The sequence below is a fragment of the Notamacropus eugenii genome, chromosome 1, assembly GCF_028372415.1.
Source record: "Notamacropus eugenii isolate mMacEug1 chromosome 1, mMacEug1.pri_v2, whole genome shotgun sequence".
NCBI classification, from domain to species: Eukaryota; Metazoa; Chordata; class Mammalia; order Diprotodontia; family Macropodidae; genus Notamacropus; species Notamacropus eugenii.
The window spans coordinates 484697764-484723196 of record NC_092872.1 but is presented as its reverse complement, the minus strand read 5'-3'; the positions used below and the strand labels follow the sequence as shown (position 1 = coordinate 484723196).

The following is a 25433-nucleotide window of genomic DNA, read 5'->3' as shown; positions in this document are numbered from 1 at the left end:
CACGTTTTAAGTCTCTGCTCTTTCAGTGTGGAAGCTGCTAAATCTTGAGTGATCCCGACTATGGCTCCATGATATTTGAATTGCTTCTTTACGGCTGCTTATAGTAATTTCTCCTTGACAGAGGAGCTCTGGAATTTAACTATAATATTCTTGGGAGTTTTCATTTTAGGATCTCTTTCAGGAGGTGATTGGTGGATTTTTTTTTATTTCAATTTTATCTTCTTGTTCTAGGATATCAGGGTAATTTTCCTTAATAATTTCTTGAAATATGATGTGTAGGTTCTTTTTTTTATCATGACTTTTAGGTGTACCAATAATCTTTAAATTATCTCTCCAGGCCAGTTGTTTTTCTGATGAGATATTTCACATTTTCTTCTTTTGATTTTTATTATTTCTTGATGTCTCACGGAGTTATTGGCTTCCACTTGTCCCATTCTAGTTTTACGGAATTATTTTGTTCAGTGACTTTTTGTGTCTCTTCTTCCATTTGGCTAATTGTTTTTTTTTTATGAAGTTCCTTTCTCCAATGAATTTTTATTCCTCTTTTGCCATCACACCAGTTGTTTTTTTTTTTTTAATGTATTATTTTCTTCAGTATTTTTTGGCCTCTTTTTCTTTATCAAGCTATTAATTCTCTTTTCATAATTTTCTTGCATTGCTCTCATTTCTTTTCCCAATTTTTCCTCTACCACTTTTGTCTATTTCTTTAATGTTTTCAGGAATTCTTGTTGGGCTTTGATCCAATCATCAGTTTCTCTGAGGCTTTGCTTTTAGCTGTTTCCATATTACTGTCTTCTTCAGAGTATATGGCTTTGGGTTTCTAGTCACTATAGTAGTTTTTTATGGTAAAAAATTTTTTTTGGTTGTTTGCTCATTTTTCTAGCCTACTTCTTCACACTGAACTTTATGTTAAAGTTGGGCTCTGTTCACCTGGAGGTGGGGAGGCACTGTCCCATGATTTAGGCTTTTTCATTTTGCTATTTTCAGAACCAGTTCTGGAGATTTGCACATTTTCAGTTCTTCCAAGGTGGTGTTATTTGAAGAGAGGTGTGGTCACTACTTTTCTGGTCTGCACTCTGGTCCTTACCATGCTCCCTTGTAGCCCAAGTGCTAGTGCTCTTCTTGGCTCTGAACTGTGACCAGTTCTCCTGCATCTACAAGTGCTAGTTGTCCTCTCCACAGGGTCCCTGCTCCATTGTGACCAACCACCAGTGCTCTTCTGTCCTTGGAACTGCAATCCAGAACTGTGTATAGGCAATAGTGCCAGCTGCACTTAGTGCCAGCAAAGGGGTCACTGTAATCTGTTTCTGACCAGTCATTTAACCCCTTTACTGTGTATGGAGTGAGAGCTCCTGAAGCTACTGCTTCTATGGATGCTCCCACAGCCACCTCTAGGCCCGCCACTGGTACTGCTGCTCCACTTTGGGCCAATTCCCATGTTAGTTTTACAGACCTCTCCAGAGGACCTCCTAAATTGTCTCAGGCTGGAAATATGTCTTATTGACCTTTTGTTGGCATTCTTGCCCCAAAATTTGATCTGAAGAGTTATTTTAAAGTTTTTTGAAGTGCAATGTTGGTAGAGTTCAGTGGCTGCTTCTGCCATTCTGTTCTCTCTCTTAAATCCTTGAAAGAAACATGAAATTTCAGCTAGCGGTTTGTGGCATTTTTTCCCGTACCAATTTATAGACTCTGAAATTTATGCAATCTCAGGTTAAGAACTCTTGACCTAGAGGATATGCACAGACTCTCAGGTAGCATGCTGAGTGGGAAGGGGTATTAGGGTTGGAATTAGACCTTGGTTTGAATCCCAGATTTGATACTGTGTGATCATGATCAAACCTTTTAATTTTACTGAGCCTCACCTTATGTATGATCTGCCTCACAAAGCAGCTGAGATAAAAGCACTGGTGATGTGAATGAATCATTACGGTGTACTTTGAGAGTCACTGCTTCCCAGAATAGTAAGCCTCCATTTTAGTAGGTTAAATATATTTGTAACTTCAAACTGGTTAAATGTAGTTTGTGGTTACTAAGGCAAATCAGGATGTTTTGTAATTTATGCCCTAACATTTTGAGATTAACACCACAGAAAACCAAAATCTCCACTGATGCCACTCTTTAAGTTAGTGCTAGACTACATGGGCCACAGTCAACATCTGGTGAAGCATTTCTCAATTTCAGGTAAAAAGGCTAGTGACTGACATGCATTTCTATGGCTTGACCCATATTAATATCCTTTCTTCCTATACACTTTAGACTTTTGCTTGCTTTAAACTGAAAAGTGGGGGGGGGGGGGGCGGGGAGAATTGTTACCCACTACTTCCCCCTCTAATCCCCCTTAAGAGCAAGGTAGCATCTTATTAACCTTTATTAGTGTGATGAGCTGGGTTAGGGAAGGTATGTTCTGTCCTTTTGACTGCTTAAGAGAGACACTCAGAATTAAATTTTTTTTTCTTTCTTTTAGAAAACTGTCTAATTTAATAGTGATTAAACACAGTCCAATCTGATGAAATTTCTGGAAAGTAACAAGTCTCACTGAGCCACATGCCAGTTCCATCCAGGGTTGGAAATACTTATCCAAGGTTTATAAATTTACCTGGCATTATCTTAAGTTCATTTAGAAAATATTTAAGCATATACATAGGTATATATGCATATATAATATCTTTTTAGTTTGCATTTAAAATTTTTAGCTTACTTCATACTAAATGGTATGCATCTCTCTTATTTTCATTTAAATAAACATGGAGATATGCAATTGGTTGAAAATAGATTAATATTAATATGCTCTTGGTCTATATATACTCTACATCATGTCATCTTACATGAACATTCAGTAGAGAAATTATTTTGATTTGAAGTTTATAGACAGAAGAATTTCTATTCCTTTAAGTTCTCTGTTTCTTTTGACAATGATTATTTGTTTTGTTTCCTGAGCTTTATTAACAATACTACTTTGCTCTCCTAAAGTTCTCTAAGTGGAGACAATTAATTAGACCAATCTCACTATATTTTCCTCTTCTGCTCTCTTCTACCTTTATGTATGAGAGAACAGAAGAGAGAGAGGCAAGAGTGATGGAGAGAGAGAGAGAGAGAGAGAGAGAGAGAGAGAGAGAGAGAGAGAGAGAGAGAGAGAGAGAGAAAGAGAGACAGAGATAGAGAGACAGAAAGAGACAGAGACAGAGAGAGACAGAGACAGAAAGACAGAGAGGCAAAGAGACAGAGAGAGACAGAGAGAGAATGAGAATGAACCAGGGAAAGAAGCAAATTAGATTCAGGTGCTGGAAAGGGTTCAGAGTGCTAGCCATTCTACTGTGACAAACTATGCTGTCCCTTCCTTAGGAAATGATGAATTCAGAGATAAAGATTCCTGTCTTGATAAAGATGAATAATTGGTGGCATGATGTATTGACTCTTGGGTGAAACTGGCTGAAATAAAATGGTTTGCACACATCTGCAGGACCTGATGACAGTGACAGGAAGTTTCTGTATATGTTAAGGAAAGCAAATTATTTGCAGAAATTCTGGGGTAGATACTGCCTTCTCCATGTCCTATGGTGTTTTTCTGCAAATATGTAGGTATGTTCTATATTGTCCTTACACATAATACAAAGTACCCCTTAAAAAAAGGCCCACAGGTGGTTTTCTAAGTGCCACTTGATCACCATGGAAATGCTGTCAGTATCTCCAGCGGTAGTGGCAGGATTAAATGTTACTTATTCTCTTTAATTCCTCCCAAATTTCTGGGGCAGGCAATCCAGGACACTGATGAACTTAAGTTGAAACTAAGGAAGTTGATGGGGGCCCCATCTTTAATATATCAACATCTCTACTCTTTATCTCTCTTTTCCGTCTTCTCATCTTTTCCTCTGCCCATGTTTTAGGTCTGGCAATGATACTCATTACTGGCAATGAGGGCTAAATAGGTTAAAAGCATTACCCCAAAGGCACAGGAACGCCATAAAATACAGACATACAAAATACAAAGAATTTGGTTATTTATTTATTTTGAATAAAAAAAGAGGGCAGGATAACAATACTACTGGCTCTGTATACAAAACACAACATGAGATATTGCATCACGTTTACAAAACTGCCATTATGTACAGCACCAAATATTCACAGCAACTTTGACTCCAATACCAGAATCATGTAGGAAATGGAAGTGAATCCAAGATGGAAAAATGAGCAAATCCAATGGCTCTACAGTCAGCCTGGCAAAGAAATGCCTGAACATTTTAGGCATAAGAAATGAAAGTTCCGTTATCCTTTGCTTGGGTTGTAAGGAACAGATTTAAGTCCTGATTCTCTAGTGGGGCCTTCTGCTTAAGAAAAACAACAAAAATAGTGCCTTATGTATTTATTCCCTCCACAATCTTCCTGACTCCAAACCTTTCCCAAGAGAATGCCACTGTAAGTATTAAACAGCCTATGGCACTAATGTGTCAAGGTGCTTTTCCAGGAATAAATATGGCCAAATCTACAACTTGGTCAAATGTCAATGTGGCTGTAAATCACAAATGTCTGGCTCAGCCATTTGAAATGTGAGGCTCATTAGCTCTCTTCCAGTCTTTAATCGAAGTGTTGAAAGCACTGAAAAAAGTGAATCATGCTTCACCTTGAAGATGACAAAGACTCATTAATTCATTCAACAAATATTTAATGAATGCCTACTATGTGCAAGGCACTTTGTTAAGTGCTTGGGGGATTAAAAAAATGATGTTCCCTGACCTCAAGGAGTTTACAATCTAGTAATCCACACTTTTTACATATACACATACAATTAAAAGACTTGGAGTCGCTCTGCGTCTTTTTTCTGGATAAGCAATATTCTCAACATTAGGTTGCCACCTAACGATATTGTTCTTAAATAAAGGATTATGTTTTTTAACAATAATAAAGTCTAGGAAGTGTCACTCTCCCTCCCCATCCCTCCCCCCAAATCCTATTCAGAAAAATAATATTTATTTAAAGCCAACTGTAAGGATGTAAGAACATTTTCTTTCCATACCCCTAAGATTTCTGATGAACCTTCCATTTGCTTGAAAATTAGTGTAAAAATATTAGTAGATACTTTGTACAACTCAAAGCTGAGCACATGGTTGAAAATCAGTACAGGTGTTGATTTAAAGGAAAAATCCATTCTATATCTCTATATACATACAGTCTCGTTTTTCTAAACTGTCATATATTTTCAAGGATTTTGGTATTTACCTTTCTTGTATGTGAAAAAACATTTGTGTTAAAACACAAGTGGGTCAAACACACAAGTGCAACAATTCTTAGAACATTCTTCATGATTCCAAATAAAGTTTATGGGATCATAGGATTTCAAGCTTGAAGAAACCTTAGAGGACATCCAATCCAGCCTCCTTATTTTACAGAAGAGGAAACAGATTTATAGAGAGAAAATGGCTTCTTCTGGGTTACCCGGTCAGTAGCAGAGTTGGCATTTGAACCCAGGTCTTCCAATGTAGAATCCACACTCTTTTCAGTGTCTCTAAATTTAGTGACCGAAGACATTTTGGGGTTGCCTACTCTTTACCTGGCACTATTTATACACTATTTATAAGCACCTTATAAATCAACATAAAAGACATTTACCAGTTTGACTTCCCCTTTACTACTCAATGTGCCCTTTCCCTGTTCCCAGAGGTATACATACAGCAAGTTTGTCTTTTATAAGATGGGTAGGGTGGTGAGGTGTGAAAACGGCAGAACTTCAGCTACACTTAGTGGTTTATAAGAGCCAAACTCTGGAATTTTTTTACCTTAAGAAGTTTGCAGTGATAGGATTCCAACCCAGTTAAATGAGCTATTCTGTATCTTAAAATCCACATAAAATTCAAACCCAATCTCAAAACTGAATCCTCCAACCAACTAGTTAATGCTTTGCAGTTGACAAACTTGACACTAGGTCTTACCTCTAAGCCACCACCCCTTTATTTTAGTTGTTTGGAGCTGGTCAGCTGCTTCCTTTTCTTTAAAATAAAGGGACCATTGAATTAAATGAGCTCTAAGTTTCCTCTCCATCCTCACTTTTTATGAGTCTTCTAGCACTAAAATTATATGATTAAATAATACCTTATATCTGTGTAACACTTCACAATTTTTAAGACCTTTAGATAATTTATTGTTTGGACCTTTATTTTAAAAAAAAACTTGGGAGGTGGATAGACAGGAACATTCCCCATTTACAAAGAAACTGGGGCCCAGAAAATCCAGGTGGGTTTATAAGGCAACTGATGGATCTTTCATTTCTCCCAGATCTACCCAAATAAACCTATGAACTCTCAGCCCCCAAGAAGTTCCCACAAAAACCTGTAATGGAAAGCTCATACTTGCTATTTTTTTTAGACAAAACCAAATCAAATGGAACTCTCTTTCCTGAGAGGCAAGAACTGTCCCAATGAATCACCAATGTCAGGAGGCCTTCCTCTGGATTAAAATGTCAAAGTATCCCTGAAAACTTGAAGAAAATCCAAGATAAAAAAAATCTGAATTTAAAACAGAAAGCAAGTAATAGTACTCATATTATAAAAGGATTGACCACAGGGTTCCCCTTTACATATCTAGTTCCCCTACGGGAATTTAAAGTTTTTATTTTTAAAAAATTGACACAAAACTTTTCAAGAACATATTATTTAAGGCATGGCTAAATGGACAGAAGTTGTACCAGGAGTCAAGAATGCCTGGTTTTGAATCCCAGCTCAGGAACTCTGTGTGCCCCTGGACAAGTCACTTTATCTCTGATCCTCAGTTTCCTCTTCTATAAAATGGGGATGATAATAATAGCACTTATGTCCCAGGCCTAGTGTGAGAATCAAATGAGATGATGGATTTAAAGTGCTTTGCAAACCTAGAAGCACTATATAAATAACAGTTATTATTATTTAAGAAAAGATGAAGATGGCTGTCAGAGGGACATAAATGGACTTAAAGTATTGACTTTGCATCTGTTCCCCTTAAAGAGCTAATAATATTCCTTTAATAATCTTTAGCCTTTGTCAGAACAGAGACATCTGACTCTAACATATGCAGAACTCTAAACTCTACCCTAAAGTATAGCTTCACATACTTTTTAAGGGCATTGACAATTTGCAAATTATTGGGGGAGGGAGGGAGGCAAGTGGATGGAAACTGTAATGTCATTAGCCTTGAAGCAATGCACATGAATCTAAAAATACTATTTAATTTCATGACAAGCCAGTTCTGCCTCCATGAAAGTTTAAACTTTACTGATATTCTAAGTATGAGACTATTATCTAATAAATGAATGAGTTCATTTAATTTCTGTTAGATCATTTAGCAGATATTATATATCTAATTGTTAATCCAGTAATCTCTTAGGAGATATGATTAGATTCTTGAGAAGTCACCAAGGCTCACCAGTACCAAGGAAAGCAGAGCACTAAAGTAAATACATACTGATTTCAGGAGGTCATGCAATGACTTATTGGTACAAGTACCTTTAAAAAATTTAAAGCAGGCCAATTGTAAAAAGTCATTTAATTGGTTTTTTGTATAGTCTAGGCTCCATTAGAGACAGGGATGGAACAGACTTTTTTTGGAGGCAGGAGGGACACTACAAGGATAGTTTCAGGATGTTAGCAAAGTTAAGGCTATTGACATGGAAAATATTCCTTTAAAACTTTTTAGTAACTGCTTACTGTCAAGAAGTAATGGAGAAGAAAAAAGCCAGCACTTCCTATATGGAGATAAGACCCAGTTGCATAATTTATCAAGTACTCCCACAAGGAGATTATTTTTAAGGGCTTCATGGGTAGGAACTTTAGAAGTTTTCTAATCCAATCCTCTCATTTTACAGAGGAAGAAACTGAGGCCCAGAGAAGTGAAATGACCTGCCTGAGGTCACAGGGCACAAAAGACAGAGGCAGGCCGCTGTTCCCAAGTTTGGGGCACTTGTTTCAGAGCCCAATCTAACCTCAATACTTGCTTTCTAGTTGAAGGTGAGCTAACTCTGGGAAACATCTCCATGCCAGCTCAGCTGGTGTCTCTCTACCTTTCTTAGGTTGTCCTGTCCTAATTCTTTCTGGTCTTAGATATGGGCTCCTTTGAGGCTCCTGTTCTTTTGATTCATCACCCCAATTTTGTTTACCCCATCTTTGGCTATTCTGACCAACTTTTTCCCTATGCCATATACTTCAAATGAATGTTCTATTCTCTTTCATGTGTGCCCTTTCATTCTAACAAAGGCAGCTTAATTCTTTCCAGCTCAGCCCCAGGTGTCACTACCCGTCTAGGCCAACTGCAGGAATCTCATCTTGGTTTTCTATTCCTGCACAAAATCTTCATTTAGGGATTCATAATAAACGGCTGCATATTTACATTTTTACTCTTATCTTTAGCTTCTTCTCCATTGTTATGGAAGGAGAGGTTCAACCTATACCCATAATTGCTCTTGGAAGGGCTAGTGTTTTAATACACTGCCTACAGGAAGAAAATGTCTTGCTGCATAGGCAACTACCCATAGAATATATTTGTACCCAAACCAGGAAGAGTTCCCACCCTGGTCTGGGCCTGATGCCTGCAATTAGCCTGAAATTTCATTCTTTTTAGTGAAATTACTGTTCCCCAGTTAAAACAGAAATTCTCCAGGGACGAGTAACACATCAAACGATTATTGTTTAAAGAAAATAGATGATATTTAAGTTCTTAATAATGAATTCTTCCCCCAAAGAAACACCGCTGTTGAATTATAGTTTTTAAAAGGGGGAAGAGCTTTTATTATGTGATTTGGTTTGTGATAGTCTCCTTTTGTCATATTCAAAAAAACCTTAAAAATGGTTTAGCTAGCTTTATGAATTTGTGTTACAATGACTGCAAAACCTAAAAATTAAGGAATTGGTCTTTGAAAGAAAGAAGAAAAGGGCAGAGGGCATCAGTAGCAGGCAAGATGGACATGGCCCTTTTGGAAAGCAATCAACGCCACTAGTTCATCCACGGAGGAATTAATCATCAGTTCAACAGATAGTACAACTGCTACAACCTGAGCAGATGTTCTACAAATCCATCATTTCAGCTTAGGTCTCTTAACAAGCACTAGTAAGTGTCACCCTCCCTATAGTCTTATCTGAGGCTATTACAGTTAGGATAGAATACAATTTAATATTTAATCATTATCCCTTTACATTGTTTTAACCTAATTAACCTGTTAAGTTTGCTAATATATCCAACCCACATGCTACAACATTAACATTCTGATAAACTACTTAGGGGGAGAGGAAGAAAATGTCACATTCAACCACTAGCATCGTCAATGGTTCTAATAACTTCTGACAATGAAAAATAATTGGTAGTTTTGGCAGATATAATACTAGGTAGAGCTTGCTTGAAGTCTGAGTGGTGGACACATGAGGATTTCAGAATGAATATCAAGCATAACAAGCTATCAATTACTTATCTAGGATAATAGGGACAAATTAACCCCAGGCAGAGAAAATGTGATACATACGTGGATATCAGACTCCCAAAATGCAACAGTGTTTCAACTGAAAGGTCTAGTTTCGTGTCGTCTTTGCTAGTGCACTTTAAATGCAATGTGGCAGTTATCACCTCCAGTACCCTCTTCAGTGCTGAAATACAGTTATTATACAATCATATTTGAGCCAGATAGAACAGGTTTGTTTTATGAACTAAGCCTCTGTAAACTTCTCACATTCTCCGTAAACAATTTGACATATATGATCAATATTCTAGGTCAATAGTTGGGTTCACCTAGATATTCATTTTCAAAAATTTCACTGATTTAATAATTTGAAAATAACCCTAAAGATGTGGCAACAATGCCAGTTTGTCCCTTAGTGATATTGTGGGGGTGAGCTGACCCTCAAAAGAGAACATATTTAGTAGCATGGGATCATTATGATGCTAAGTGAGGGTGAATTGTTAACCTTTCTCTTTCCTCCCCACAATTCAAAATTCCCTTGAGACAGATTTCCCAGGTGAGGCAAGATTCTCATTAGATAAGGCTCCATTGAAGGAGAATTAATGCTATGATCTAGTCACATATATTGGTCGGTTTGTTTGAGGTATCTCCAACCTGGAAAACAGCTTTCTAAAAAGACACGCAAAGGAACTCGGGACCCTTTTTCAATTGGTTTCATGTACTCAAGAAAACATGGTTCATTAAATACAATGACAACAAAAGACATTTTAAATAAAAATTAAATGTCAAAATTTTAAATGGCACTTAATAATATAATAAGAACTGCCACTTATTAATAAATCAGTTTGCCCCAAATAAACAAGACTCGAGGGATTTCTGGCTATGCTTTATCTTAATTCCTTTATTAACATGATTCTTACAGTGGCCAAGTGAAAAAAAATAACTGTAGGCACTTCAGCCACATGATTGTTTACTCAAAGTCTGTGTTTTTTAAGAACTTCATGGCTTCTCAGTTCTCTCTCCTGTGAATCACCACATTGTTTAGGATCCTGCAGCCTTGATAAAAAGCATTATTGTTAGGACTGCTTCCAAAATGACAAAGACAATGATGAGAAGAGTTCAGTGAGCAAGAGATCAAGGCCAGGGATTAAAATCTAGTCTGTTGGGCAGAAAGATATCCCAGCGATCTTTTTGCCTCTGGAGATACGGCCTTGGATGCCTCAAGTGCTCTGCTCTCTGACACAAATAAGCCAAGATGGATACAGAACATTAGTCTGCAGTGCTTTATAGCTAACAACAATATTGTAGAGCTAAATCTAATTATCAAAATTAGACAGTCTACCATGGATCAAACTTGAGGAAGAAAAAATGGGATTTACAATGGAAACAGGTAATAATATTGCCAACAACATCTAACTGAAGAAATACATGTTTACTGTTTCTACCCATCTTTCCACACAAGTGTGAGCATCTCAAGATAAATGAATTATGGACTAAGTCCAGAGCCAATGATTCAATTTACATATCCAAGCCTATTACAATTCCAGAATGCCTATTTCTTGTTTTAACAAGGGCAAATATTATTTTATTACCCTGGTTTGTGTTAAAAGGATATAGAAATTTTGCATCTGGTACAAGTTACCTGGCTCTGTTCAATCAGACTGAACATACATTTGGCATCAGTGCAACCCAGACAAGGACTCCCCTTTCTTAGCTGCCTTGCCTTTTTCAGGAATTCTCTATGATCATCTTTATTACACCCCTCCCTTGGATTCTAAAAAGTTTGCTTAGAAATGGACACAATTAAAACTATTAAAAACAGTGTTAATACAACAGTGGTTTTCTTTTCTTTCTTTCAAAAGAAAACAAAGAGCCTAGAATATAAGCAATTAAATAAATTTACTTCAAAGCCAAAGAGGGATGAAAGAGGGAATCCTGAATAACTGGAATTCTGATATATTTTAAAGAGTTGGTTAATGTGATCAGATTATATGGAAGGAATAGCTAGTTGAAAAATGTTATATATAAATATTAACCAATAACACTCCCATCCAACTGATCCTCATTTGGCACAGCAAAACCAATTTTAGCCTTTTGGTCTCAATACAGTGTTAACGCAAAAAACAAATTTTGTTCATTTTGAGAGAAAACAAGAACTAAGATGCTAATTTCTGTTTCCTCTGAAGGGCTACAGCAGGCATGCAGGCCACTTGCTAAGAAAAAAAACAAAACTATACAGTTTAGGATACTTCAACATTTGATGGTATGCTGGGTGCTAGGACTTGTGAAAAGACAGCCGTCAGAAGATGGAAGCTCTCTCCAGATCTAGGAGACTATTCCAGTCAGAAAAGAAAAGGGGCCAGTCTGACTTGGCCTAAAAGAGGTGCTTTCCCAAGCTGGTCAGAAGAAGCCATCTGGTTTCCAGTAATGTTAGGAGATGGTTATTGTCCAGGCTGTTTTTCATCAAAAGAAACATGCCAAATAAAGAGTGCCCATTGGGTATAAGGGGCTTGCAGTCACCTCAAAAATGCTTCAGCAAATCCTCATTATCCAGAAATATAAAAAAAGATGCACTTCCACCTCTCAAGCGGGAACTGAGTCTCTAAGAAGTCTCCAAGGTCCTATTTATAGGAATAAGGACAGCATCTCTCCTCTTACATAGGCAAAGTTTACTCCTGTGCTTTTTTTCCCTTTCAGGCAAAGAAAGTTTTTTAATAGCAAAACAATTGCCTTCTCCATCTTCCCATGACTGTCATTTAGAAAACAGGGGAGTCGCAGAATGGGCAAGGGCCTTGCAATAACCTCTTTATCCAGTCAGGATCTGTGAAAAGGAAAATAAGGGGTATCAAACACAGATTTTATAAATCACGACAGAGAGCAGAGTATGGGGAAAAAAGAAAGGGAGAAACAAAGAAAGGAAGTTAGAAACTAATCATTTATATGACCTTAGACAAGTCACTTCCCTTCTCCAATCTTTAAACCCATCATTACACATTTTTCCTAACTGGCAAGATTTTACACTTGCTTTTATAAATGGCTCTGAACAAATTAAACTAGTAGTTTTTATTCAGTTCATCTATCTCCATAATGATGTGCAAAGAGGCTCCGAATTTTTCAATCTTGTCAATGTTAAAAAAAATACTCAGGAAAACAACAGTCCTACTTCTTTAAATAGAAAATTTAGATAGTTCAACTCAAAGCAGAGAAGGGGGTTATGATGATCTGTGTTTCTACTTTTGCTAAAGGAGACCCCAGAAGTTGGGTATAATGGTAGACATCTGTTGTAGCTTAATAAACACTATTAACAAAGTCAACTGTCTCATGTCTGATATCAACCTGGGTCACTTAAAAAGTCCTCTCTTCTGTGGTTACAAAATGTATTCCAGTACTATTGTTGTTGAATTGTTTCAGTCATGTCCAACTCTGTGTGATCCCATTTGGGGTTTTCTTGGCAAAGATACTAGAGTGATTTGCCATTTCTTTTTCTAGCTCACTTTAAACACGAGGAACTAAAGCAAACAGGTTTAAGTGACTTGCCCAGGATCATATGGTTAGTAAGTATCTGAGGCGGGATTTGAACCCAGGAAGATGAGTCTTCTTGATTCCAAGTCCAGTGCTCTATCCACTGTGCCAACTAATTGCTCTTTGCATCCTAAAACTAGTAAACCATTTAATGAATGTGTTAAAATATCCTCTACATTTTTCGAAGGCTACCCAAAATCCTTTGGCAGGCCACAGATTGTGCAGCCTGTGCTAAAGGAAATCATCAATTGGTCAAAAAAGTATGGATCTTCTGCATCTCACTCCATTTATCAGAAAAATCCCAAATGTATATACAACTTAGACAAATGGTGACATCCTCAGCAATTTAGAAGAATAAGGAGGAAACTACATTTCAGAGCTATGGATTGGGGGAGAGTTTAGGACTAAATAAGCAAAAGGTCATAGAATATAACAGACTACTTTGATCATATAAAATTGTAAAGCTTTCACATAAACAATTGCAGTGCATTAATATCAGAAACAGGAAACATTTGCAGCAAGTTTCTTTGATAAATGTTTCAGTTCCAAGATATATAAGGACATTCACTCAGTGCTAGCCAGGAGTACATTGTAAGCTCATTCCCCCTTTTTTGTCTCCCTCTCTTCCCCACCCCTGCTCCCAGCTCTATTTTCCCTAGGACAGTGGGCAAACTCGGATTAAACAAAAATGGAAAAAGAAACCACTGTTTTTGCCAATGAAAATGGCTCTGACGTGCAAAATTGGCTTTTTGCCAGGAATGATGTTCCTCAGATTGTGTTCTTCTCCATTACTGGATGCCCAAGACACCACGGTGTCATGATGGGAATGGGACAGAAGGACAGAGTTGGTGGTGAGGCCCAAAGCAAGACAGTTATCCTGACTCTGAAATACCCCATTGAACATGGTATTGTTACCAACAGAGATGACATGGAGAAAATCTGGCATCATATCTTCTACAATGAACATTGTACAGTCTCTGAGGAACACCTCGTTCTGCTTACAGAAGTTCCTGTAAACCCCAAGGCCAACAGAGAGAAGATGACACAAATGATGTTTGAGGACTTCAACACCCCAGCCATATATGCTGCTATTCAGGCTGTGTTGTCTCTATATGCCTCTGGTTGTACCACTGCTATTGTTATGAACTCTGGGGATAGTGTCACCCACACTTTGCCCTTCGAGGAAGGTTATGCCCTTCTCCACACCATTCTTCATTCAGAATTTGGCCATAACCTGACAGATTATCTCATGAGATACTGACACAAAGAGGGCACACCTTCACTACCATAGCTGAAAGGGAAATGATTCATGACATCAAGGAGAAGCTGTGCTATGCTGCCCTGGACTTCTGGCAGGAGATGGCCACTGCTACTTTATTCTCTTCCCCTGAGAAGAGGCAGGCATGGGCAATGGATTCAAGGTTCCAAAGGTCCTCTTTCAGTCATCCTTCATGAATATGGAATCCTGTGGCATTCATGAGAACATTTTCAATTCTATCATGAAGTGTGAAGTTGATATCCAAAAGGATCCATATGTCAACACAGTATTGTCTGATGGTACTACTATGTACCCTGGTTTTGCTGAAAGAATGCAGAAAGAAAGCACAGCCCTGGCACCGAGCACAATGAAACTGAAGATCACTACTCCCCATGAATGTAAGTACTTAATCTGAATTGATGGCTCTATTCAGGCTTCTCTCTGCACCTTCCAGCAGATGTGGATCAGCAAGCAGGAACGTGATGAATCTGGCCCATCCACATTGTCCATCACAAATGCTTCCAAACGGCTAGCAGATCCACAGCATTTGCTGCATCATTATTCACGAAGTATACACTTGCCCCGGCAAACATACATCTCATGTGAGCCTCATGAAACTGGAATAAACCTTCTTTGAATAGAAACTTGTCCTTAAGGAAATTTGCATCTGATATTAGCCAAATATCAGCACTTTTATATTGTTGAGCTGTTACTGACTTGACCTCATATTCAAATTAAGAGTTGTTCCCTTGCTGTATGTTTTAGCATATCTTAAACGTAGCTATGATCTAAACCCTGATAAAGATCACTTCATTTCAATAGGTAAGGCTAAGAGTTAACTTTTATAGAGAATTGACCTGATAATATGGCAATATAGAATCTGGCTAACTGACACTCAACAGCTATACTGGTTAGTTGTATAAAGAATCAGGTCTTTATATATATATTTACACACACAGACACACAGACACGCAGACATAGACACAGACATAGACACAGACACAGACACAGACACACACATACACACTCTCTCTCTCTCTAAAGAATCAGATTTCCAGTATCTAAAAGAGCTTATTTGCACAATTTCCCTCCTAAGGCTGACAAGAGTTTCATTACATGTGTTATTAAATTATATCTTGCCACCATCCTAGCAGGAATACATACTGAAACCAAGCCTTTGGAGCCAGTTCCCCCCACACACTCACTGTTTTTCTCCAATGTCATGGGGTTAAGTTACTCAACCTTGAGCTGCAAAAAAGTCTGCATTCACAATCTGTAAATTTGTGCATCTAGTTAATTTATGTAAGATTTCTGTGGTTGCCTTAATGTTTTCATATGACAGAATGCCAAAATTTGTAAGTCATTTTAAGAGTTTAGAATTGTAATGTCCTACATTTAATTATATAAGGAAAACTAAAAGTGCTGTGAGTAAACTAAAAAAAACCGATATATAAGGAACTGATTTAAATTTGTGACTAAGAATTATTTTCCAATTGATAAATGGTCAAAGAATAGGCAATTTTTAAAGGAAGAAACCCAAGTTTCAACAACCACATTAAAATGTTCCAAATTACTAACAATTAGAGAAATACAAATTAAGCAACCCTTCTTATTTTACAGCCATCACATTGGCAAAGAAAACAAAAAAAGGAGGAAAATGTGAAATGCTGGAAGGACTATAGAAAAATAGGTATACTGGCATACTGTTAGTGAAGCTGTGAATTGATCTAGTCATTCTGGAAAGCAATTTGGAAATATGCCCCCAAAGTTACAAACCTATACAAACCTTTACCCTCAACCCCAAAGAAATCAAAGCAAGAGGAAAAGAAGTTACACACATATTAAAAAAAAACAAAAACAAAAACCCAAAACATCTACAACAGCTTTCTTGGTAGGAGTCAAAACTAGAAACGAAGGGGATGTCTACCTATTGGAGATGGCTAAACAAATCATGGCATATGAATGCAGCAGAATGTTACTGTGCCATAAAGAATGATGAAAGAGACAGTTTCAAAGGTAGGAAGACCTCCATGAAGGTTATCAAGTGAAGTAAATAGACCAGGACAACACTAATATAGAGAAAAACAAGGCTGAAAGATTTAGAATTCTAATCAATGAAATGATAAGCTAGGGGTACTGAGGAATGAAAGCTTCCTGACAGTAGTGATGGGCTTAAAATGCAAATGAAACCAATTTTTCTACATGGCCAAAATGGGAACTTATCTTCCTGGACTATGCTATTACTTGCTATGAGAGTTTTAACTGCTCCAATGGCAGAGACAATGGGAGAGGAGATAATGTTTGTAAAAATATTTTTTAAAATGTATGTTAAGAAAACCCAGAAGCCCTATCTTAAAATATTGTTTTCTCTTCCCACAGAAGTGACGGCAACTAGACATAATGGGACAAAGTAAATTATATCAAGGAGCAGGAAAAAGAAAAAAGGAGCAGGGACAGATCAGCACAAATTCTTAACTGCTGGAAAAACAATTCAAAATAACTATCTTACTGAAGACTGGTAGCGTCATCTTTATATCCAAAGAACAACATTATTAAGAATCTCATTTGAACTTCCTTATTTAATCAAAGAAATACAATGGTTTGCGCACAAACCAAGTCCTAACCCTGTCATATTTCAGAGTGGGTTCATTGCCTATAGACATAGCATCACTCACCATAGCAAATCATAAAGCCACTTGATTTCACATAGTAAATGTAATACATAATTAGAGACAGCATTCTCCAATGACCACTTTCTAAGTAGAGCTGTGGCTAAACAATAACATTATAAAGAGCCTTGTAAAGAATCCTGCTTTCACTCTCTGATTCTGAGCCTGAACTGAGCTGTTATGCTGATGACTGGGCATCCTGCCAGCATTCTTAATCCCATCCTTCCAAGCCAGGGAAGACACTTACTCACCTTCTGGAGTTGGATGTCGTGCAATGCTGTCATGAAGCAAACACCTTCTGTATATCAAACTCTGGCATGACTGGTAGGTTAAAAAGCACCTGAAAGAAGACATTGTACTGTCAGGAGAAAAAGTTTGCTAGATTCAAACCAATAAACTCTGAGAGCAGTATGGTATGTGGTTGGAGGTTCACCATGGGCAGCTAATTATTCTGAAAAGATATGAAGCAAGGTGAAAGAATAAAAATAATTACAAACTCAAAGCAGCATCTAGGCATCAATACTAGTAAAAACCACACTTGTAGTGACCCCATATGATTGGCATATATCAAGGAAAAGGTTTACGTACAGTGGATGAGATTAATGGGGCAAAGACTTATGAAGCGTTTTGCTCAGGCAACAGTCGTCAAAAAAAATGGCACTGATGAGAGGTAACTATGGATAGACAGGATCTTTCTTAACTACAGCTTCCAATTTGTCTGTTAATTCAAAGGTATCATTGCCTAGTTTGGAAAGAATTCAAAGTCTGCCTTATAGATGTCTGGACCATGAAATCCTTCAGCTCATGTTAAAAAATTTATATAGCATACAAGATGCATGTTCTAGACACTACTGAGTTTGTGATTTTTATTAGTCAACATATCTATTTGAAGAAGTTTATGAGCTAGTTGCAGAAGAGGGAGGAAGAAAGAAGAGAAGGAGAGGTGGAAATGCAATATAGATAAATTTAAATAACAAAGAACACATAAAAGATATAACATAGATACAGAAGAGCCATTGATTCTAAGTGAGGAAAGATGGGATGCAATGGGATGGTGCAGTATATAACAGGTCGTTCCAGATCACTCGGAGAATATTTCTTGGAAAATAAGGAGGGAAACTATTCCAATATTGAATAAAAGGGAGAAGAATTAACAGCAAAACACCACAAGTGTCCAGTACTAGCGTATTTAGAAATCACATTTTGTCATTACCTTTTTCTCATTAGAAAAACAATTGTCTTTGTGAAAGAGCCAATCTGCTCAAAATGTGAAATTCACAAAAAGTTTAATTTTCTATAATACGCCATTTAGAGCAAGTCAACTACAAATAAAAATAACCCTAACCAAATAAATAAGAAAACTACATATGTGTTTGAAAATTTTATTTTAAACTGTTCCTTCCTTAACCTGTGGATGAAAAGTGTCAGTGGCAGGTCCTACCAAAATTATAGTCACTCCCCTACATAAACTTATGAACACCACACTCCTTTAGTGGATAGTACTTGAATATATCAGTGGCAGTTGTTTGCTCTAGTTTATAAGGGAAACAGTCACTCAATCAATAAACATTTATTAAGTACCCACTATGTGCCAGGCAGTGTGTTAAGCATGAACTGAGCACAAAAGCAAAACTGACATAAAGCCACTTACCGAAGCCAAATGTGCCCATTGGAGCAAACTGCCTGCTTACGATCTGTGAATGGCAAAATTTCTTTACACAAGCTGCAGTGTTCAGGGAAAGTCTGTTTGTTCATCTTCTTTGAGATGTGCCCAATGAGTACCTAAGAAGACACAGCAGAGGTGAATGGAGCATTATTGAAAGGGGAATGCCTCAGAAGGAAAAATCCCATTAAAATAAAGAAAAAGTAACTTAAAATTCAATGTGATATAAGAGGTTGGTAGACTTATAATTCTCTATTGGCTAACCATGGTACCTGAGAAGGAAAAAGTTGCACCACTGATCACACTTCATAGTAAACTGAAAGAAATACTGAAAGAAATAGAAGTCATTCACGGTAGTGTATTAATAACATAGACTGAGTACACTAAGGCAAAAACTATCCCTTGAAAGTAGATACATATTATTCTCCATTTCAAATATTTTTGAAATGAGGACCTGAAGCTTGTTACAGGTTGTGAAAAATGTAATGCAATTATTAAGTTGTTTCAAGCTGTACCAGGAAAACCATCCCTTCTATGTGCAAAATGTCATTGTTAGGAAGTATAGCTCAAAACATCATCTCCTATGTAAAATTAGCTAAATGTTTCTTTCTAAGAGGCTAGAAAAATCCAGCTGGATGTCAGTCTTGGTAAATGACAATCAGGAATTTAAAAAATTAAACGTTACTTTGCCATAATTTATCAGAACATACAAGTAAGAGTTGACATGCTGGGTCAGATCAATAGCACATAACTTAGGATTCTGCTGATAAAAAAGGTCCCAAGGGATAAGCTACAGGACCAACTTATCCTCCTTAATATCAACAGTAAAGGTTATAAAGACGCTACTTTCTCTTTATCATTAAATATGAACAAAAGCTTTTGAATCCATTTGTTTATGTGAGTGTACACACACAAACACACACACACACATACTTTCTTTTTTTACCTCTACTACATACACATGTAATGAGTTCCATAAGTTTATTACTCATTATGTGAAGTGGACCTTTCATCTGTACTAAATCTGCCTCACAGAGTTGGAAAGCATATCCTTTGTCTTATTGTTTAGAGACTTGATTAAAAGGTCTGGTTTCACTTTTATCCACATGCTGTTCATAATGTTACAAATTTCAATTACATTTCCTCTCAGTGTAAAGAATCCTCTTTCTTTCTAGTTTATCCTCATAGTACAATCCCCACCTATCCTTCCTATCACTCTCCAGTCTTCTTGAGGTGCAGCAACCAGAACTGCATTAAATTCCACTCGAGTTTTAATGTAAGGGGCAGTTTAAAGTTTGGAGAATAGGAATCAGAGCTGGAAAGAGCCTCAAAGGCCACCTAGTTCAACCTTCCTCATTTAATACACAAAACACCTGAGATCAAGAGAGATGAAGTGACTTGAGGTTAAAGGAATTTCTGTTTTGTTTTGAAACATCCTTCTTGGTGACACACCGTATCTTGTTGGACTTTTTTAGCAGCAGTACCAGACCAAAATCATCAGGAATACTTAAAATAACTTCCAAGTCATTTACACAGTTTGGATTTTTAAAAAATCACTAAATACTCTTGCACACACACATTAAACTCTGTGAACTACAGAAAGATGCAGGTTTAGCAGAAACTTCTCACTTTTGTAATGGCTTTGTGGTGGCTGCTAAAACTCATGCAAAAAAAAAAAATCAAATTTCTCAGAATCTTGGCAAATAACAATATTACCTTGAACTTATATACCATCAATAGCTTTTTTAAAATGCTTTTACATGTATTATCTCATTTAATTCATGTAATATCCCTGTAATGTAGGCACAATAGGTGTGAGCACCTCAATTTCAGAGAGGAGCAGGTTGAGATTAAGGAAGTTTAATAATGAAGAGAGGATAAAAAGCAAATTAATTGATAATGTAAGGTCGCTTAGCTCTTAGTCCAGAGCTATACCACATTAACATGAATATAATGCCAGCACACCAAATTTCAGTCAAATAAATCAGTCAATATAAAATACCTTAAATCTAGGGAGGAAAAGTACTTTATTATGGTTTTGTTGTTGTTATTGAGTTGCGTCTGACTTTTTGGTGACCCGTTTTGGGGGTTTTCTTGGCAGAGATACTGGAATGGTTTTGCCATTTACTTCTGCAGCTCATTTTACAGGTGAGGAAACTGAGGCAAATAGGGTTAAGTGATTTGTCCAAGGTCACACAATTATTACATGTTTGAGGCCAGATCTGAACTCAGAAAGACGAGTTTTCCTGACTCCAGGCCCAGCACTGTCTGTCTACTGTGCTACCTAGCTACCTTAAGCTGTTGTCTAAGTGACAATACCAAAATAATAATTTGAGCATGTGGAAACATCTACAATAAGACATTTTAATCTAGTGGTGACTAAAGTAATTGTGGGGGTTCTATAAAATTACTGCACGGAATACTATACAATAAGGACATGGTAAAATTAAATATTTAAAACAGCCTTTAAAAAAACACGTAAGACTAGTAAGTGTTTTAATGAACATTATGAACTGCACTTGAGTCATATCAAAGAGATTATATAGCCCTCTGGAAAGAAGCAGCAACAAGTAATCTATGACTACACTGTACATACAGATTTATGGTTTAATATGAGAGGTAATAATATTTGAATGTTATACCCCCAATTTATACTAGAGAATGACTAAACAATGACAGCAAATCACCAGGGCAGAAAGAAACAGACAATGAGATCTTTGAATTTGTCTACATCAGTTTCCTCATCTGTAAAATGGGGATAATTATAACACCAATCCCCCAGGTTGTTATGGGGATAAAAATGGGATATTTGTAAAATGCTTTGCAAACCTTAAATGCCATATAAATTCTGATTATTATCATTACTATTGTCTTTAAAAAATAATACAGATAAGGCTTTCTATATATTTTGCATGCCCCTGCTCGTTAAATTAGGAAAAGCTCTATTCCTGAATCTATTAAGAAGAAAAAAACAACCAAAGTACAGTAACTAACATTTGGAGGTGAAAAGGGAAAGACAGGGGTGCAATAACCTTTTTCATCCTCTGTCAGGACCACCCCATAACACAAACCCTGCTAAATGCAGCTTCCTTGTACCCTTTTATCTAGAAAAGCCTTACAATGACACTAGATTTCTTCTTTCAAGAATCTATCTTGCATTCACCCAGAGTTTCATGCATTAATTTTTCTACTACAATGCCAATAACTTAAAAGACTATTTTGTGAAATGCTAAAGCAAAGAGTATGTTTTATGGCTATGTCTTTCTCATGGAGGGAAATGCAGACCTCTCACACAGTGTCACTGCTGTCATCAGTTATCACCTACCCGAGCTGTTCTGTCATCATAGCCTTCATCAGACATTAAAAAGTCACAGAGTCCTCTAGTGGGGATGCTAGTGTTCTCAGTGATCCATGTGTGCAGGTACACTTCCCCCAATACCCTCTTCATATGCTCCCTAGTTAGGTGCATTTCAACAGCTTCAATTCTTCCTTGGATTTCAAGGAGTTTTTCTTCCATTGGTTCACGACCTGCATCTCCAGATTGGACGGGTGAGCTGTCAGCTAGATCTTCAGCATCTCTTTCTTTGTTTCTCTCATGACCACCTGACTTGCTCATTTGTTTGAAAGAAGTTCCTTCTTCCTGTTGTTCCTCCTCAGCATGGCCCAACCCAAGAGAGTCAGTTATTATGACTTTGTTGTCCTCATGAGTGGGCTTCCATAAGACCTCTGAGGGGGTTTTCTGCATTGACTGGTATAAAATCCGCAGGAGGAAAAGTTTAAAACGCCAAAAGTAAGTAGACCCAGAACCTTCAATTTTTTTGTCCAAGGCTTCTTGTAAAAACTGAGGGATATGTTTATCTTTTAAAATTTTCCAGCGCACCAGGTCTAATAAGTCTACCTGTTTAAAGAGGTTTTGAACTGAAGACTCTAAGAGTTGAGCTGCTGCCTCTTCAAATGTTTTGAGAGTTACAAACTGAACCTGGTAGTTTTTATTAACAGGGTGGAGACCATTGACCATGCCCTCAGTTGTAATGACTGCCAAGTATGCACCACAGGGGCTCACTGCTATCCCATGAGTCCTCACTGAGCCAAATACTTCTGATAGCTTAATCAACTGGTGCTCAAACTTTAATGCAACATCTGTAAAAATGGGAATCAGCTGTCTCACCTTTCCATCACTTGAGCATGTGTATACTGTACCATTTTGTTTGTCTGCAGTCATGGAAACAATTGGTAGTGTATGAAGTCCTGTGACATGGGAGTTATGGACATTCAGACCTGCTTTGGATATCAGAAGAAGACACCAAAACACATAGGATCCCCTAGCAGCCACCACTAAGCTACAACTACACTTCTGATAAGGATGATAAAGAGGAATACATTTAATGCTGTGCACTGGCAACTGGTCCATTTCTTTCCATAGAATAACAGGCTGCCTTAATGTGAAATAGCCTTTAACTGCTTTGAGGTTAACAGGAAGAATTTTAACAGGTCCAAAAGCGCTCCCCACAATGAGCCCACTCATCTTTCGATTGTTGTGTTCATACTCCCACCAAAACAAAACACTAGGAGAGGTAATCCCTGATTCAATGGTGTTGCATGAAGAGATGGATTCCTTGCCAATAAATGGGAGCTGAAACTGCCACACTGCAATGTTTCCATTTTCAAAAAGTACTGCTAGGAGAACACTGCCGACATCACGGCATTCATTATTGTGCTTGACCTGCTGGGTGGTGCAAATGCCTGACCACTCCATCCGTACTGGCGTCTGCATGCTGTGTCTCCTCTGAAACTCAGCAAAGTCTCCAAGATCTCCTTCAGGGGTTTCATTTTTGGTGAGCTTATAGCTGGTCTCATAAAGGCGCTCTCCATAGATTTCAGTTAGATCAACCAGCTGTACCCACTGTAATCTGTTGAGGTTAGCCTGGATGGTCAATCGATTGTCCATGGTCAATGCTGATAACAGGCATCTCCCATTAGCATCACAGCCCATTGGGGACCAGCTGGTATACTTGAATCCTCTCATTGGTGGCAAAGATTTTCCTTCAGGATTGAATACCCTATCTAGCATGAAGCTCTGACTGACTGTGGGGTCCTTAGAAGTGGCAAATTTTTCCTTACATTCAGCAACCTCCTTTTTTGAACCAACCTGAGGGGGAAAAAACAGATTTTTAAAAACTAACTCAGATTAATGAAAATATACAGTATCATTTAGTATGAATCAAGTGATTCACATTAAGATTAGAGATGAATGAATACCTTCAATATTGCTTCTACTTCTTTGTGGCAAACTGGGCACTCAAAAAAAAAAAAGGTACTTCTTTAAATTCTGACATAACTAAAAACAACTGAAAATCTAAGAGAACATAAAATAAAATACACTATTCCCCTCTTAACAGAGAGATATGGGGACAGATCATTGTATGTAATGTCAGATGAATTCAATGAATCAGATGTTTTTGTTTAATTGTCATTCTTTGTCATCTTTTAGGTTCAATCTGTGAGGGAGGAGTGGTGCCCCCCCCCTTCATCTACGATGGTAAGATCAAATGCACCAACAAAAAGAATATTTAAAAAAAGAATAGTATACTTACATTCTCCAAGGATCAACTAAAATTACTTATCCCAGGTCGGCTATTATTATTTTTAAATGAACAGTAAGTATTAGTAACAACTTGGCCTCCCCCTTTATCTTGAAGAGGAAAATCACATGGTTAGCTGGTCCTTAGTGCCATAAAAAAAAAATAGGCATCAAATACCAACACAGCATTCAGCTAGGCCTAACACAAAACATTAAGTACATTAAAAGGCATGTTTCCTTGATATAGCTAAGTGTCAGATGTTTTACATTCCTTTAGGGAACAAAAATCTTCCTAGAGCATATCTGACCTCAGGGGGCAGTAGCAGAATGAGTACTTTTCAATGACAAGTGTGGTTTGTGGTTAAATGTTGCCTCTAAGTTTCTTACTGGAAACTTCACTCATAAATTATTCTTACACCTGAATTCAATGGCTTGGTTTTATTATTTTTTCCCATGGCCTTATTATAGGTGACCTCTAACCTGAATTAATTGGGTCTATTCAGTGTCCCCCAAACACAGCCTATGCATTCTTATTCCCCAAATGCGGAAGATCTCCCTCACTATCTTTGCCTAGCCAATTCCCAGCCACCCTTGGAGGCTCAGTTAAAATCTCATGTCTTTGTACAAGAGCTTCCCTGACTATTCTAACCCTGAATCATCTCTCCATCTTCTGAACTTACAGTTCTTACTGTATGTATCATTCACTTCACACTTAATACACCCTGCCCTGTAACAAGGAACTCTCTGATGGCCACAGATATGTTCAAAAAATGGAAAGAGAGGTACAGAACAAGTAGGGTGTAGTAGAAACGGCCTGCAGTAAGCCTGGATCTGAATCCGAGTTCTGCTACTAACTTCCTTGGTTGTCCTCTCCAACAAGTTATTTAATTTCTTCAGTCTTGAGTTTCATTAATTACAAAATGAGGGAAATGGTCTGAGGTTACATTTAACTTTAAATCCTATAATCCTCTGGATACAAAAGAGTAGCACAAATCTGCTAAAATTAATGTCAAGAAGGCTAGATTAGACCAAAATGAGTTGAGGTCTGTATAAAACGGTAAGGACAACAATATCTGAACATTATCTATATGTGAAGCAAGAAAAAGTACAAGAGTTAAGAGGCAGGTCAGCTGTTCATTATGACAGCGTAGGCAACCTCACAGAAGGTTGCTTCACCCAATTTTGCTTCCATCTTTTTCATCAAGAAAAAATTCTTTAATTGAAAAGGGTAGAATAAACATAGTTTAGATGAAATTACAGCCCCAATATAAGAAAATAAAATACCCAACAACTTTAAATCAATTAACATCTCCAGGCACAGAGCATATTTT

The 25433-nt window shown here is 37.4% G+C and overlaps 1 protein-coding gene across 2 annotated transcripts in view; it reads right to left on the bottom strand.

Moving 5' to 3' along the window:
- The window catches only part of GTF3C4 (general transcription factor IIIC subunit 4), an 83760-nt gene that overhangs the window by 42004 nt on the left and 16323 nt on the right, over positions 1 to 25433 (bottom strand). Inside the window, exons 2-5 of one of the 2 annotated variants that reach the window (XM_072632795.1) lie at positions 21847 to 23670; positions 18510 to 18640; positions 17110 to 17198; positions 10291 to 12230 (exon numbers count right to left, since the gene is read on the bottom strand). In XM_072632795.1, the coding sequence (XP_072488896.1) occupies positions 12166 to 12230; positions 17110 to 17198; positions 18510 to 18640; positions 21847 to 23670 (2109 nt within the window). In that variant the 3' untranslated portion in view covers positions 10291 to 12165. Of the gene's footprint in view, positions 1 to 10290; positions 12231 to 17109; positions 17199 to 18509; positions 18641 to 21846; positions 23671 to 25433 lie in introns of those variants that run through there. The other variant, XM_072632794.1, reaches the window with a different exon arrangement.